Source organism: Centropristis striata, chromosome 13 (genome assembly GCF_030273125.1).
Source record: "Centropristis striata isolate RG_2023a ecotype Rhode Island chromosome 13, C.striata_1.0, whole genome shotgun sequence".
NCBI classification, from domain to species: Eukaryota; Metazoa; Chordata; class Actinopteri; order Perciformes; family Serranidae; genus Centropristis; species Centropristis striata.
The window spans coordinates 28,425,299-28,442,063 of NC_081529.1; the positions used below are offsets into that span (position 1 = coordinate 28,425,299).

The 16,765-nt window shown below is 38.3% G+C and overlaps 3 protein-coding genes across 3 annotated transcripts; 1 reads left to right on the top strand and 2 right to left on the bottom strand.

Moving 5' to 3' along the window:
* Window positions 1-394: 394 nt before the first annotated feature.
* On the bottom strand, window positions 395-4,504 carry btr02 (bloodthirsty-related gene family, member 2). Its single transcript, XM_059348822.1, has 7 exons — window positions 4,452-4,504; window positions 2,660-2,932; window positions 2,168-2,245; window positions 1,838-2,086; window positions 1,599-1,746; window positions 1,180-1,206; window positions 395-939 (listed from the first exon to the last, which is right to left on the bottom strand). Exons 2-7 carry the CDS (start codon window positions 2,927-2,929, stop codon window positions 395-397), a joined length of 1,317 nt encoding a protein of 438 aa, XP_059204805.1. The 5' UTR covers window positions 2,930-2,932; window positions 4,452-4,504.
* A 259-nt stretch (window positions 4,505-4,763) lies between these two features.
* On the bottom strand, window positions 4,764-6,478 carry LOC131984043 (GTPase IMAP family member 3; the record flags this gene model as incomplete). Its single annotated transcript, XM_059348906.1, has 1 exon — window positions 4,764-6,478. A coding segment is annotated over one exon (1,041 nt), but the record flags the coding sequence as incomplete, so codon positions are not given.
* A 2,734-nt stretch (window positions 6,479-9,212) lies between these two features.
* On the top strand, window positions 9,213-16,116 carry rsad1 (radical S-adenosyl methionine domain containing 1). The gene is made up of 9 exons (XM_059348309.1): window positions 9,213-9,568; window positions 9,734-9,867; window positions 9,953-10,157; window positions 10,908-11,273; window positions 13,034-13,097; window positions 13,171-13,318; window positions 14,375-14,429; window positions 14,560-14,663; window positions 15,765-16,116. The coding sequence occupies exons 1-9, from the start codon at window positions 9,419-9,421 to the stop codon at window positions 15,907-15,909; spliced, it is 1,371 nt and encodes a 456-aa protein (XP_059204292.1). The 5' UTR covers window positions 9,213-9,418; the 3' UTR covers window positions 15,910-16,116.
* Window positions 16,117-16,765: the final 649 nt, after the last annotated feature.

Consider the following 16,765-nt stretch of genomic DNA (forward strand, 5'->3'; position numbering starts at 1 on the left):
TGCCCTGCTGTTTTCGCTGTGCCCTCCCTCCCTGCTTCTCGTCAACCTCTGTCCCAACCCTGCAGCCCCTCACATCCATCCAACTCAGCAACCTATTTTCTCCTCTTTTTTTATTCGACTCACTTGTTCATTTATGAGAGTCTTCTCTTTTCTCCTGCCCTCCTCTTTCCTTTTCAATCTGTTTATGGGTTTCATTGAAGTTTTTCGAGTGCAGGGAGCCAGTCCTTATGCAACCTCTTGTTCACTGTGGTTCATTGTACTTTTTCCAGATATGAATTTGTAATTAAATAAATATATTTGCCACACTTTGATTGGTACTGAGAAGATGATCACAAGCATAATAACTGCATGTAGATTTATAAATACAAATAATACATATATTAGTGTCTGATTTTTAGATGCTGCAGAAACTCGAGGAGATGATTAGAGGAGTAGCGTTTTTGCCTCCATGAAGGCGACCGGGACTGAAGAAGGGATGCAGTCTGTCTGTAAATGTGTCTGTGAAGGTATAAATGTGGACTCCAGATTCTGCGCAGTAAAAGGACACGCGGCCTTCGGTGTAGTCCAGGAACACGCCCACCTTCTTGGGTCTCTGCTCCGGAGCCAGCGGCGTGACAGGAGAGCTGTGGGCAACATACTGGCCTCCAGCCTTCAGGCTTAAAGTCCAGAAACCGTTCGCTGGGCAGACTGTGAACTTGCCCTTCCTGTTCATGGACTGCCTGACAACACCCAGATTCCACTCGATCTTGTCCCCGACCTCCACCTCCCAGTAGCACCTCCCTCCGCTGAGGCTTTCTTTGCCCAGCACGTTCGCCACACGGTCAAACCTCTTGGGGTTATCCGGCACCTCCTGAACCTTGTCTGTGTGTCTCACCTGTTTTCTGTCATCTGAGACAGAGAGGCAGGGGTGGGCTGTCTTTGCACTCAGATTGACATCCACTAAAAAGAGAGGAAGATAAAAAAGAGCAGGAATGAAGACAGACAAGAAAAACAAGATTTCCTCATTAATTCAAGGAAACAAAGGGTGAGTAGTTGATGTACAAATGGTTATGTTGTGGGTGAAGTATTCCTTTAAATTTACGTTTTTTAAATTGTATTATCAGAAATCTATTTGGATCTTCCCTGCAAATAATTTGTTTACAGTCCCTTCGATTTGTTTCTGTGCAGATGAAATCTTACCTGTGTATTTCTCGATTCTCTTTAGTTCTGTCAAAGGGGGAAAAAGTAATTTAGTTTATTGTAGAATTTTCATTAAGTTCTGCAATGGAACTGTACAAAACTGTTTAAAAATGCTCCCCACTATGTACAGTCCACCACACAACATATAATAATGCTTCAATACATTTGCACTACTGCAGAGGTTTGCACTGATTTTCTATTATCCTTATTGTATATATAGTATATATATATATATATATATACCTTTAGCGTTTTCTCATTTGTATTTTTATTTGTATTTTTAGTCTATTTTATTTCCATTTATCTGTTTTTTATATTCCTGTATATTCCTTATGCTGCTGGAACACAAAACTTTCCCCTCATAGATAGTATTTCTATGTCTAGCGATTTAATTAAAAAATAAATGTTGCATTACTCACCAGATTTGGAGAGCCTGTTGACTTCTACCTTTATCTTTTCCATGATGTCTGACAGAGCTCGCCTGGTGACCCCAAGACAAGGGTCAGTTTCTATGGTAACCTTGGACCAGTCCTTCATCTCAGAGGGGCAGGTGGGGGGAACAATGTTCTGCACGAAATTAAAGTTTTCACTGATGGTAGCCAGTGTCGGAGCTCCACTATTATCATTATCATTATCACCAGAAGGTTGAGATGCTTACCACAGTATCTTGCTTCGTATCATCACTTTGATCCCCACTGAGAGGAATCTGGGGATCAGATTCAGTCGTCTCCTTCTTCAGCTCCTGGATCTCCTGTTCGATCTCTTTCACCAGCGTTTCCACTCTCTTCTCCTCCTCTCTCTGCCTCCCCTCAATTGCATCGACCACTCCTTTGTGACTCTTCTCCATCGCATGCACGAGGGCGGAGAAGACCTTCTGGCTCTCTCGCACCTCTCTGAGGTAGGAGTTCTGGTTGGACACATCATCATGTATCATCAATCAACCATATCATTTAAAAAAAAAACAGAGATTTTAATGTTTTCAACCCACCTTTTGGAGCTCCAGAGAATATTTCAACCTTTCTATCTTCTGCAGCCTTTCCTGAATCATTTCCTCAACATTGATAACCTGTAACAGTCACATAGACACGACATAAAACATCGAACAGAATCATGTTCCTCTTTAAATACTTTTAAGCCCAAGCTTAAAAAATCCCTACGGATGTTCTATCACATTTGTATCATTGTTTTGTTTGTATTTTGCTTGTATTTTTTATTTTCATATAGCTATGTGATTTAAGTAAAGTATAGTTATTTAGGTTTAAGAGGGAGGGTCGCTTATAAGCCCTTTGGGCTTTTTGATCTTTCCTGCACATTTTTAAAAATCTGTTTCTTGTACTGTTCTTTCTTTATGATTATATGTTTTTTTAAGTGCAAACAACAATAAAAAACACAACAGATATATATATGTATATATCTATAAAATATGCATTACTTAAATTTGCTTTACGATTGAATAATAATAACAAATACAAAACAGTACCGGTTCCTCATCCGGGGGTTTCTGTGGTCGATTCTTCCTGTAGTTGTCAGAGACGTCTGCCAGAATGCGGTTTACACTGAGGTCAGGCTTGTCAGCAAACAGTCTCCTGCAGTAGGGGCAGTATTTGGACTGGTGTCGTGTCCAGAAGTGGCTGAGACAGGACAGACAGAAGCTGTGTCCACAGGGTATGGTCACAGGGCTGGTGAAGATGTCTCTACACAGAGAGCACAAGAAGTGCTTCTCAGGAAGGAGGCTAATTGTAGAAGCCATGCTCTGAAAACGATAATGATACAACAATGTCAACAAAGTATGAGGAGGCTTTTTTCTATTGTGTTTTTTTTTATCTTTTATACCTCACCTCACCTAATTAATGGCATTTGTCATATACAGGTGCATCTCAATAAATTAGAATATGATGGAAAAGTCCATTTCCAGTAGTTCAAGTCAAATAGCCTCAACCAAGTATTGAGTCATATAGATGGACATACTTTTCAGAGGCCAACATTTCCATATTAAACATACTTTTTAAAATTGGTCTTTTGTAGTATTTAAATTTTTTGAGACACTGAATTTTAGGTCTTCATTAAATGTAAGCAATAATCATTATAATTAGAAGAAATTAAATAAATTAAGGCATGAAATGTTTCATTCTGTGTGTAATGGATCTATATAATGTGTTATTTTCTCCTTTTGAATTGAATTACTGACATAAATAAACATTTCTGTGATATTCTAATTCATTGAGATGCACCTGTACTGTAGTGTAGCAAAAAGTATAAATATTCCCTGTAAAATGTAGTGTTTAGTTTAGCATTAGGCTTAGTTTTTCAGTCATTGTCAAGTGTACAACTCAAATACATTTAGAAAAAATAATAAATAAACAATATTAAGTGAAGCCTAAGCAAGTTAATGCTGACTTAAAAGGTATAGGCTGGATAATACGTAATATTTATAAATTAATTATTTCTGGAAATTCCTTTTAGATTTATGAACTGAAAATGAAAGAAAGAAACAATATATATAAATATGTAGTAGATACATATAAAGAAAACGCACAAGATAAAAACATTTCAGGTATGTATGTAAGGTAAATGTACGTTCAAGAGAATAAATATATGTTACATAGTTGTCTTTTAAAGCTGCACATCGTAACATCTAATAAACTTTCCCATCTCGAACTACTGTATCTTCCCACAGACAAGCTTTTATTCTGAAAAAATATCTGTGAAAGCATAAATATTTTCAGCTCAGCTATGCAGACTCTCAGGACAAATGGGACGACATGTTCTTGAGCAGACTGGCGCTCCTCTCATATTATGCAATGATACACAAAGGACAGGATGTGTTGCTGTCTTTTTTTAATCCACTGAAGTAACATTTTTCTAACCTGTGAAAGCTCCCAACAGTGAAACCTAGCCCTCTGATTGTTTTCTACCACAGTGTCTTGTTATTGTCACCGTCACAGACTTTTCAGTTCCAGAGAATTTCTTTGTGATAAGCTATCAATGCACGGAAGCAGCTCATTAAAATATGTTGTGTGAAGTATGTGGTCAAACAGGTATCAAGCGGTAGCAGTGTTTGTTACGTCACTGGGGAGCTACAGTACACCTCAACACAACACAGGAAGTACAGAAATCTGAGGTTTTGTCCTGACTATTTGGCCTCTTACATTCATGTAGGTAACACCTGGGTTATATGACATATTCAAGAATTATTTCAAGGTCATGTTTAGAAAATAGGTACCTTTTCCAAAAGTAAAACAGAAACTAATGTAAGCAGAATGTGGACTTACCTTTTCAGGTAGATCTGGTCCGTAACACTGCTTTCAGTCTGCTTAGCTTCTATTCACAGTTTCAGGTAATAAATACGTAGAGACTGCAAATGATTTACTCTGAACAGGTGCACTAAGCCGCGTGTGTGTGTGCGAGTGTGTTATCTATGAAAGAGGCAGTACATTACACAAAGGCATTCTTGGTTGAAGCTCCACCCTGAATTTTATCTGAGCTACTCTTTGACTCACCTGCAGCGAAACACCAGGAAGTGTTGGAGGGTGAACACAATGTTTTGTGGTTGGCAAAGAACAAACTCTCACGTGTGCTGTCACAAGTCACAACTCCATTTATTAAGGATACAAATTTACAGTTTAAATCAACCATGGGGTTTATTGGTTGTTACCTTTAGTAATTGCCTTCCACTGCATGGCATAGAACAAGTAAAGTTTGAGTTTTAACCTAACAGAAGTTGTACATTTCTGTACCCAGTCAGCCAGACACTACTTGAGCAACAGTTAGATACAAAGTGCACATAATATTAACGTTTTATTGACTGATTACAGTCCTGTTTTATACTGTTTTTACATGTACATATCATCGCTTGTCAGTAGGAATATACTAACTATGATGTGTATACTGAAAAATCTAACTTCCTTGTGTCTATAAAGCAAACTATTACAGAAATGATCTCAGATTTATTCCAGCACCTTTTGCACTCTGCGCTACCATATACTCTAATTCGTCACAAGCCGATGCTTAGTCCAATTAAAATCCATCTGCATCATTATTAGACGCTAAGAGCAACTAACGTACTATAAAAAGCATAAAAGTCTGTTCAGGGTGACAGAAATGGTGACAAATGGCTCAAACAAACCCCAGACTTTGACCCAGTAGACTAGTGAAAGAGTCCTGTGTGAAACCAAAAGTCAATGTTAACCTGTTAATTAACTTTCGTATGTAGATCAAGGAATTTATACGTTTTACGTCAACTACGCACGGAAGTTTTTCAACATGGACGAGGAGTTGAAAAGAAGCGGTTAATGAAGATGGAGTTGAAGTTGAGTCTGGCAGGAGGAGCCACCCTGTCCTCTATATGCTCTATAGCTACCTGGGCTGTTCCTCCTGCTGATCCACCTACTGCACCACCTATTATCCCATACAGAATCATCCCTCCTGGGCCCTCTATGGACCCAAACAGCGCCCCCACGACAGCTCCAACAACAAGACCCGTCCCCAGTCCTCTTGCCAGAGAGGTTCTGAGCCATCCGTTGTTCAACTCCGCCTTGGCTCTGATCTCTGCACCGACAGTGGCTGTGTAGGCATCTTTCTGGTGGTACAACTCCTCCGCTATGTATTGCTTCTCCATCTCCGTCCATGCCTTCTCTATCTCTGCTGTCCTCTGCTTCCTGAGCCTCTTCTCCTCCCTCTTCACACAGTCCTCTGCCTTCTGGAAAGACCGGCTGGTGAAGCAGCCCCCTCCTAAAGAGGCCACCATCCTCTCGATCTTCTGCAGCAGCATTCTGTCCCGGCTGCGATCTCTCCAGTTCTTGCTGAAAACGTGAAATCGTCCACCGTACTTGTCGATCAGCTCTCTCAGAGGCCAGTCGGTCTTCAGCACCCTGTCTTCCACCTCAGCTACCCCCAGGGTTCCTTCATAAGCTAGGAGGACCATGCAGTGCCTCGGACTGTGTCTTCCAAAGCGTTCCTTCATCAGTTTGGGGGTTCTCATATCATTCTGGGAGATTTTCTCCACGTCAAAGGCCATAAGAAATGCATGGGGACCAGGAACGCATAAGCACTTAGACCTCCTCAGCTCCATCTTCCTTTTAGAACGAGATATATCTTTGTCATACATGTTTGGTCCATTGACCAAAGCCACTCGTCTACCAGCCAGCTCCGTGGTGTGCTTCCTGCTGTCAGAAATGCTGGTGGTATCCTTTGAAAACTCCTGTCTCCCCAGTATGGAATTTATTAGAAGGAACTGTGAAGGTCCACTGCTTCCAACCACCATCAGCCTTAATTCTACAGGAGATCCTGTGGAAAATGTAAAAAAAAAAAAAAAAAAGGAAAAAAAAGTAATATGCCTTTGCTCTCACTTATTATTTAATATCAGGTCTTTACATTCTTTTTTTTCTGATGCTTTTAAGTGTATCAAACGTATGTAATAGTTTCTACAAGAAGCTGACAAAATCCTAATAGGGAGGGGTTAGTAGGGCAAAAAGTACAGGTGCATCTCAATAAATTTTATCACATAAAAGTTTATTTATGTCAGTAATTCAATCCAAAAACTGGAAATAACACGTTATATATAGGTCCATTACACACAGAATGAAACATTCCAGGTCTTAATTCATTTAATTTCTTCTAATTATAATGATTATAGCTTACACTTAATGAAGACCTAAAATTCAGTCTCTCAAAAAAAAATTTAATATTACAAATGACCAATTCTAAAAGTATGTTTAATATGGAAATGTTGGCCTCTGAAAAGTATGTCCATCTATATGACTCAATACTTGGTTGGGGCTATTTGACTTGAACGACTGGAAATGGACTTTTCCACGATATTCTTATTTATTGAGATGCACCCGTGTGCTAACAGTACCAATACCAATACCAATAACAATATCAGTGCCCTTACTGATACCAATAGAGTACTATTGGATACCCATCATGTGAATGGAAGCATTCAATCGTGTAAAATGCCACCACTACTCCTCTCCATCCTAATGATTTCTACCACAGACTGTATGAGTTGTATCTCCCACAGTAGTGAGCCAACAGTCACTTCCATACTAAAACTCTTTATGCTGATACATACTGCTGCAAACTGGCATGCACACTGATATGACCCATCTTTCTAACTCTGTAGCTTAAGTAAGAACAATGCAAAGTTCCTATGTTGTATTTGTCCAACCCCCTGCATTATATTAAATCAGTGAGCTCACCTTTCCCTTTTTTCCTCTTATCCATTTGGCAGATTTACAGCAAAGATTCACTCTTTAAATTCCGATTATCACAAAGTTCTCACTGGACTGAAGTCATCACTGTAACTGTTGCATGGATTCAATGAAAACACATCCATCTCTCTCTCTCTGTCTCTCTCTCTCTCTCTCTCTCTCTCTCTCTCTCTCTCTCTCTCTCTTTGTTGATTAGGTAATTGGGCACCAGATTTAATATTACATGGAAAATGTCCCCAGGGTTATAAACTGGCACTGAGTGAATACATTAACATATATTGATATTCCTAATGAAACACTCAGATTAAGTGCTTAATGTGTTTTGTACTTGTGCAGTTTGTACTTTGGTAAACCTGAGAAGGATGAGAGGATGGGAGGATTTTCTTTGTGATGGATTTGGTGGCTCAATTCAGTATTTATAGCCACACATCATATGAGTGATTTTTTTCATCACAAAAAACTCTTCTGTGCTGATCAGTGATCAGTATTATTTGAAACTGACTTGAGATGAGTTGGCTCTTACCTCAAATGATGAATTCATTCAATTGCATTTCACATTGATAAGAAATAAATCAGTCTGCTAAAATTAACACTAAAAATGACCCTACAAGGTTATCTCACTGTCTGTCTACCAGACAGCGTGTTTTTTTCCCTGGGATCACAGAGATCAATAGCTCATTAAATGAGTTTGATCATGTGTGACTAGAGCACAAATTTATATTCTAAATATAGACTAGTGTCTTTATGTGTTCTCACTGCAACCACAAATAACCCCTTACAAAAACCTGCAGACCAAAATCATTTCAAATACATTTAAAAAAAAAGCCAAAATCTATGGGTTTAACTGAATATATACAACTGCATACATGCATGATCTGGGGTTATGGATGTTTTTCTATATATTAATAGTAGATGATATACTTTACTTTTGTGGGTAATTCTCTATAAGACATCCTTTCATTTCTCACAGTGTTCATACAAACTGTAATAGCAGCTAAACAGGTTCCAAGTGATCATAAGTATACATTTCCATGTAGAATATTAAATTCAGTAATTCAAGTTTATAAATCTAATAAATGTGCTATTGAATTTAAGATGCATACTTGAGTACACTTTTGAGGTATACTTGTATTTTACTTGAGTATTTCTATTTTGTGCTTCTTTATAGCACTATCTCAGAGGCAAAACTGTACTTTTCACTCCACTACATTTATTTGATACCTCTAGTTATTAGTTACTTTACAGATTTTGATTATTGATACAAAATATAATCAACCAATAAACTATGAAGAATGATGGATATGGATGTGGATAAAGAAAGGCCTTTATTGGTGAAATTAATGACACACAGCTTAAGGCCTATATATTGTAAAAAAAAAAAAAAAAAAAAGAAAAAAAAGAAAAAGAAAGAAAAGAAAAAAGAAAGAAAAAAATATGAAAGCAATGTAGGCTGAATCCATCCATGAATCCATCAATAATTACAATTTAATAATATAGGCCTAATATATATGATTCTAAAATTAAGCATAATGTGTCCTATTACTTTTTATAACTATAACTACATTTTAATGCTAATGCTTTACTTCTGTCCTTATGACAGATTATTTTTACACTTTAGTATTACTTTAATACTTGATCAGAGCAGCTCTTCCACTACTGTACACAATGCACTAATCTGCCCAGTTTATGCTTGTTAATGGACACACACTTTCGCCAGTGAAACAGCGCCTCTGTGTGGTCGAACTACGTAACTGCACGCAAAGAGGAACTCACATTCATCTGCTTCCTGTTTAGAGCGACGTCACAGCCACCAGGAAGAGACTTGTAAACAGACAAATGACTTTGCGCTACTGTGTGGTAACCTAGGCCACATTGTTGTCACTAAAACTTTGACACAATCGTTATCTCTATGATGGAGCCGAACTCGTGCAGCTGCTGTGCGGCACCATGTGTTCAAGTGACTTTCAGACAGACAGATAGATAAAAACTGTAACCAATATGAATAGATAAAAACTGTAACCAATATCATGAGATTCACGCTACATGCGGCCAAACGTGCCCTGTCTCCCGGCCTGCGCTGCTTCTCCCAGTCTTCCGCCTGCGGAGACATAATTGAGGATGATTTTGGAAGGACAGGCTCTCCACGTCTCACAGATCAGGCGTCTCTCTACGTGCACGTGAGCTGGCTTTGGTCAATTTCACTGATTAGATATTTATGTGCAGAGATATGCATTACCATGCATGCACTGATCTGTTTTTCAGGCCAATGCAAATACTTGGTCATGTCTGGAAAGTTTGCCCAAATGACATCAAAGTCACCTTCCTCCTCTCTTCTTCTGCAGTGGCCTTATTGTCTCAGAAGGTGCTCCTACTGCAACTTTAACAAGTACATACCCAGAGACAACAATGACCACATGATGACTGAGTGTCTTCAGAGGGAGACGGAGACATTGCTTCTGCTCAGTGGGGTGTCCTGGTATGGTGGTTTGTTTCCATTTTTACATTAAAATCAGCTTTCAACACATCCTTCACCCAGCTTTAATTGTGATTCCTCCCTGCAGCATCACCTCTGTGTTTTTTGGTGGCGGGACTCCGAGCCTGGCTCCCCCCTCAACCATCGCTGCAGTCCTTGAAACTGTTTCCAGGCGTGCATATCTGTCGGATAAGGCTGAGGTCACGCTCGAGGTCAACCCTACTCCAGTGGGAAAATCAAAGTTAGAGGACTACTGCCGTGCAGGGGTGAACCGTTTCTCCATCGGAGTCCAGGTGAATAGAATAATCTACAGTTGACTTTTCTCATCAAATTTATTCTGAACTGTTGCACATATCATATTTCGTCACCCTGTTAAAATAATCGGCTAACTAATTTTTTCAAGTTTTGCAGGAAACACAAAAAACTTCACCAAAAGTGTAACATGTGACATTTATTGATCATTTCACTCAAAAATTATGTAACAAAGGATGGCTATTGGCATAGTAATAACAATGTGTGTAAATTATGTAACTTAAGAGAAATAAATGACTTAGGCAATTTTTTGAACATGCCTTTGTGACTTAAGCAAGATATGGTAACACTTTATTTTGAAGGTGTCTACATAAGAGTCACAGAAGCCTGTCAGAAACATGACATGACAAGTATCATGAGCATTAATGTTACTTCAAAGTGTCATTAATGTTCATGACACATACCATGTCATGTTTATGACACGCTCATGTCACTCTTATGTAGACACCTTCAAAATAAAGTGTTACCATATCTTGCTTAAGTCACAAAGGCATGTTCAAAAAAGTCACATTTAATTTTGATTTAGGCATAATAAATCTGCTTAAGTCACACACTTGAAATAGGCCATTATCTTAAAGGGGTAAAATCACATGTTCTGATCAACTGAGGATGTAGGCAATTTTACCATAGGTGGCCGGCGTCATGAGGAGATGACTAAGGCAAAAAAAACATTTTGACAAAAAATGACTGAGGCGATTATTTTAACAGTGTGACAATTTGCAATGCTTCAGTCTTTGCAGGATGAAGATTTGAAAATCCTGGGAAGAGACCACAGCCCTCATCAGGCTCTGCAGACCGTGGAGGAGGCCAGGAGGCTGTGCCCCGGGAGGGTGTCAGTGGACGTCATGTTCGGTCGACCCCAACAGAGCGTTAAATCCTGGGAGAGTGAGTTGTCTGAGCTGTTGAAGGTGTGCGACGACCACGTGTCTCTGTACCAGCTGACGTTGGAGCGAGGCACCCAGCTCTTCAAACAGGTGCAGCGAGGAGAGGTGAGCGTGCCCGCTGAAGAGGTGACAGCAGAGATGTACCAGAGTGCCAGGAGGACTCTGCAGCAGCATGGCTTTCTGCAGTACGAGGTGTCCAACTTTGCAAGACATGTAAGTCCTCAGCAGAAAGACGACTCACTGATTGTTCTCTAGACCAGTGATCAGAATAATTAGGAATCCAGAGATGTCAGGAGGAATAAATGCTTTCTGGTTTTTAGCACATTTACAATGATGTTTCTGTAATCACAGTTTTTAACCATCACTCCTCATTGAACCCACTCCTTGGCAGCAGTCTGACAGCATTTTCATTTTCTCTGAGTATCTAGTTATCATTATGGATTTGCCATGTTCTTTAGGAGTCTGTTAAAAAAGAAAGAAAATATCAAACAATGAAGGCATACCAGGCATATAGGTACCTCTCAAAAATGTAGAATATTGTGAAAAAGTTCAATACTTTTTGTCAATTATTTCAGAAAGTGAAACTCATATATTATATAGATTCATTACACTTAGAGTGAAATATTTCAAGCCTGTTTATTTTGTAATTTTGATGAATCTGGCTTAGAGATAATGAAAACCCAAGACTCAGTGTCTCAGAAAATTAGAATATGACATAAAATCAATAAAATAAAGGATATTTTAAACACAAATGTCATGCTTCTGAAAAGTATGTTCATTTATATACATCAATACTTGGTTTGGCCTCCTTTTGCATGAATTACTGCATTAATACGGCGTGGCATGGAGGAGATCAGCCTACAGCACCATGTTGCTTTGATAGTGTCCTTCAGGTGTCTCTCACCTTCCTCTTGACAACAGCCCATAGACTCCTATGGGGTTGAGGTCAGCCAAGTTTGCTGGCCAGTCCAGCCCAGTAACACCATGGTCATTGAAGCAGCTTTTGGTACCTTTGCCAGTGTGGGCAGGTGCCAAGTCCTGCTGGGAAATGAAAGCAGCATCTCCAAAGAGCTTGTGGAAGCATGAAGACTCTAAAATGTCCTGCTAGATGGCTGCTATGTTGACTGTGGACTTCAGAAAACACAGTGGACCAACAGCAGCAGAGGACATGGCCCCAAACCACCACTGACCCAGGACTCACATATTGAACTTCTTCACAATATTCTAATTTTCTGAGACACTGAGTTTTGTGTTTTCATTATCTCTAAGCCAGAATCATCAAAATTACAAGAAAAACTTAAAATATTTTGCTCTATGTGTAATGAATCTATATACTGTACAAGTTTCACTTTCTGAAATGATTGACAAAAACTATTGAACTTTTTCATGATATTCAATTTTTTTTACATGTACCTGTACGTAAATTATATATATTTTTAATTTGAAAGTCAGGCACCCACAGTGTCTGTTGGAAAAATCCTGGCCTTTATTCAAATGTAGTTGATGATCCCTGCTCTAGACCTTAGGAGACATTCATTATGTTATTAAGCATCAAGGATAAATAGCTTTTGAATACTTAATACGATTGATGAGATGATTCTTTTTTTTTCTACACAACAAGCTGATTATAAATAACTTATATTATTAGTACTAAGATGTGATATAAATAACACAAAAATCTGCATTTGGAGATATTTATAGTGGAGCATCATATACGCCCACTGAAGAAGTGATGAGTGAATATTAAATTCTTAACAACAAATCAGCTTGTCATCTGTATTCCACGGCTCCGTCTCCATCCTTTGACACTCCGAATATTATTCAGCTCCTCTGTTTTGTTTCTGATGAAATGTCTTGAACAACACTCCATCATCAAGGCAGATGTCTGCCCTGTTCTGCAACAAAATGCCTCATAAACACATCTAAAAATAAACAAATCACAATAACATAACAGTTTGCTTTGTGTCACGCAGAACGCAGTGAGTCATCACAACGTGAGCTACTGGAAGGGAAGGCAGTACATCGGTGTCGGCCCAGGTGAGTTATTATCTAGATAAAAGGCAGTGATTTGTGAATATTGTACCATTTTTAATATTTTTGTCTGTGGCAGGAGCACATGGGAGGTTTGTTCCTGTGGGGGAGGGAGGTGTTGTTCGGGAGGCGCGGACCCAGACTCTGGAGCCTGACGTCTGGATCTGTGAAGTCCAGCAGAGGGGACATGGGACACGGAGGCGGATTCAGCTCGGACACCTTGAACTGTGAGCTGTTGCACTTTGAGGCTATAAATATGTATATAATATACAAAGCTCAACTGCAGTAGCTACATTTATGGTCGAAACTGAGTTATAACTAAAAATGAACTCCTTGATGTCTGTTTTATCTTGTGACAGAGTTTTAGATTTCAATTTTGCTTCATTTCAGAGAAATATTAATGTAAAAATTGCAATAACTACAAAACTACAACTACAAAATCCAACAAATACAGTGTAGCTTTGTATTTCTTTATTGTGTTGAATAGTGAAAACAAGAATAATGTAAATTATTTAAAAAAATGTTAATACTCTTTTTATTGGTTTTTCATTTTTTTTAAGCACAAACGTTAGAAAAAACAAAAACAAAAAACAAACCAGACAACAAAGCACAAAACAAAATAAAAGAAGTCCCACTCCAAACTAACAGTGCTATATATTTATATTTATACATAAAATAAGTAAGTAAATAAAAAGACGACAGGAGACAGGTAAATGAAGAGCACATACATATAATAAATGAAAGGGCAGACAGTCCTCCTCTTCCAGGGACAAATGAAGAGTTATAACTTCTGTAAAAAGGAATACAATGGTTCCCAGATCCTCCAGAACTTGTCCGATTTGTGATTAAGGTCATGAGTCAACTTCTCGAGAGGAATAAGAGCAGAAATCTGTGATATCCACATGTCGACTGTAGGGATCTGGGGAGTGTCGTATCACTTACCTACCTATAACTAATTTGGCTGGCCAGTTAAAAAACTTTTAAAGCAGTTTTTCTCAGTTTTACCCTTTGTGTAGTGACTGCAGTTAGGCTTCGTAGGGCAGCATAGTGTTGTAATCAGTGTATCTGATCATTATCACTCAAGGGGGCAGCTGTCATGTCCTTGTGAAATCCAACAATTATGCATCACACAGTGTGAGAAACATAGTGTTGGAGGTCGCTGTACATGTGCTTGTTCTTCTAGACATTCTGTCCTCGTGGAGCTCTATTATCAGACCATTTACTCACTCTGTTCTGTCCTTGGTGCTATCAGATGTCTGTTCTGAAAGATGTTTCTTTAACAGATTGGAGGAGGTGTTGGTGATGGGAATGAGAATGACCGAGGGCGTTTATCACAAGGTGAACGCTTTATGCCAACGTTAAATGCACTAATAGAAAATATTGTATTCAGTGTTGTTTCTGTAAAATCTTTTCTGTCAGTGAAGGTGATTTGAGAAAGGCCTTAATGATTTTTTGTGGTGTTTACCAGCACTGGGAGTTGTTCAGCCCCCAACTTGGCCTCCATGAAGTGTTCGGTTCATCAACTTTTGTCCAAGAGTTATTACAGAGTGGGCAGCTCATTCTTGATGACAGGTGACTCATGACTGTCATTTTCTAAAGTTTTCTGGTTATTTTATTCATTATTCCTGTCAGAAAAAAGTTTTTATTGTTTTTAATTCCCCGCTAAAATATTCACTTAACTAAAGTTTTTAAAAAAAAGAAAGGTATCAGATCTTAACATTTGAGTAGCTGCATTCAGGAAATGTTTGATATTTTTACCTTGAAAATATACTGAAACAATTAAAGGGGACATATTGTGCTCATTTTATAGGTTCCTTCTTATACGTTTCTACTGGAACAGTTCTACATTCTTTAGTATTAAAAACACATTAATTTACTCAAACTGTTACTGTTACTGTCTAAATATATATCTGTATTCACACTCTGTCTGAAATGCTTCATTTTAGCGCCTTTCTCTTTAATTCTTTAATACTTTCGCAGTATTTATAGCATATATACATGCTTTATAATCAAGAAAGAAAAGGAAATCTCAGTTTTTACAATATGTGACTTTTCAGTAACTATCAAAATAATTGCGTATTAATTTTCTGTCAATCAGGCAGTCAGTAATTATTTTAGGTCTACTCTTGTGTCTGTGTGTAGTACAGAACATGTACAAAAATACAACATTCACAAAAGAAAACTTGGTCCAATGCTCACATAATTTTTTGTTTTTTTGTATGAATTACCCCCCCCCCCCCCCCCCCCAAAAAAAAAAAACAACAAAAAAAACAACAACAACAACAACTAACAAACAAACAAAAGAAACAAGAAACAAAACAAAAACAACATGAAGGACACTGTATGCATTGCAATAACAATAATACTTATACTTATAGTAAGGAAAAACAATACAAAAAAAAAAAAAAAAAACCTAGGCTCACCATTGCTGATGTCGTGTACTACACACTACAGTTCACATGGATGAATGTCACAAGTGTAAATGCAAATGCTAGAGGGCTGCTAAGTGGCTTTAAGTGGGCACAACCTTAAGTTTACCCAAGTATGTCAGCACTGGATCCCAAACAGAAAATAATTTATCCCTAGATCCCCTGAGAGTGTATTTTATTTTCTCTATCTGTATGAACTTGTCTGTGTCTCTTAACTGTTTTTCCCTTCTGTCTTCATTATCAGAGGTCTGCGCTGCTCCTGGGATGGGCTGGCCGTACTGGACAGCATGCTGCCGGCTCTACTGGTGGAGCTGGAAAGACAAATCACTCACAGGCTTCCAGGGGACCACCATGCTGATGGACAAACCAAAAGAACCTCAACCCCATGATGACATGAATGTTAATATATAACAGGTAAATTCAGAGAAGGCTTGTCTGTGGATTAGCCTGACGGGACATGTAAAATAATAACAGGTCCAAAATCTGAGTTATTGAAGCTTTTTGTGAGATATTTATATTTTATTGTATAATTTGAGTGTGTTATGTGTGCGTGTTTATAGAGAAATAAAATGGGCCCCACTGGCTTCTATATTTAATTGACTCCGTATCAAATTGTCATCACTCACGTTTGGATGAGACTCAGAACATTACATGTTAATATATTTCTTTATGACTGCAGGTACTGCCGTGTAATTATTGCTCAGCCGGAAACATTTCTCAATAAGTAATTTTACCGTCATCGAAACACAATAATCGCTCTCCCAGTACACAGGAAATGGTATCTTACATGCTCCCTTGTAGCATAAATGTATTAATTTAAAAAAATTGCTGGTCTGTAATTACTTAATTATTTCCTTGTAAATTTCCTGCTGTGTGTCATTATTCCTTCCTTGAAGAAATTCCATCCGGAAATCAACCCCCGTTATAAACTCAAGAAACTAAACTAAAGTCAAATTGCAATAAATGTAGCCTCAGTGCTTTGTAATTTGGCACTGAGTATTGGGAAAGACATAAAGATTGATAGACATGGACATTTTTAGAGAAATTATGAACCATAAAATCTAGTGTCACTATTTTCCCCCCTTAAATATCAATAAGTGTCATTTTGATGTGGATTCATGCAGTGACTCAAAATAATAGATTTTGCAGCAGAGAGCTTAAGTGATGAACACTGATGGTGTATGACTTTATATCTCACTCTTAATGACTTTAAAGTGCTCTTACAAGTAGAGAGAATCATGAAGA

What these genes read in the sequence shown, in the direction of transcription:
- btr02 (XM_059348822.1), bottom strand. Translation starts at nt 2,929, where the DNA reads ATGGCTTCTACAATTAGCCTCCTTCCTGAGAAGCACTTCTTGTGCTCT. An exon ending in AACCCCCGGATGAGGAACCG is followed by an intron (nt 2,246 to 2,659) that starts GTACTGTTTTGT and finishes TGACTGTTACAG; the next exon opens with GTTATCAATGTTGAGGAAAT. An exon ending in ATACGAAGCAAGATACTGTG is followed by an intron (nt 1,747 to 1,837) that starts GTAAGCATCTCA and finishes AATTTCGTGCAG; the next exon opens with AACATTGTTCCCCCCACCTG.
- rsad1 (XM_059348309.1), top strand. Translation starts at nt 9,419, where the DNA reads ATGAGATTCACGCTACATGCGGCCAAACGTGCCCTGTCTCCCGGCCTG. An exon ending in GTTTCTCCATCGGAGTCCAG is followed by an intron (nt 10,158 to 10,907) that starts GTGAATAGAATA and finishes GCAATGCTTCAG; the next exon opens with TCTTTGCAGGATGAAGATTT. An exon ending in CAGCTCATTCTTGATGACAG is followed by an intron (nt 14,664 to 15,764) that starts GTGACTCATGAC and finishes CTTCATTATCAG; the next exon opens with AGGTCTGCGCTGCTCCTGGG.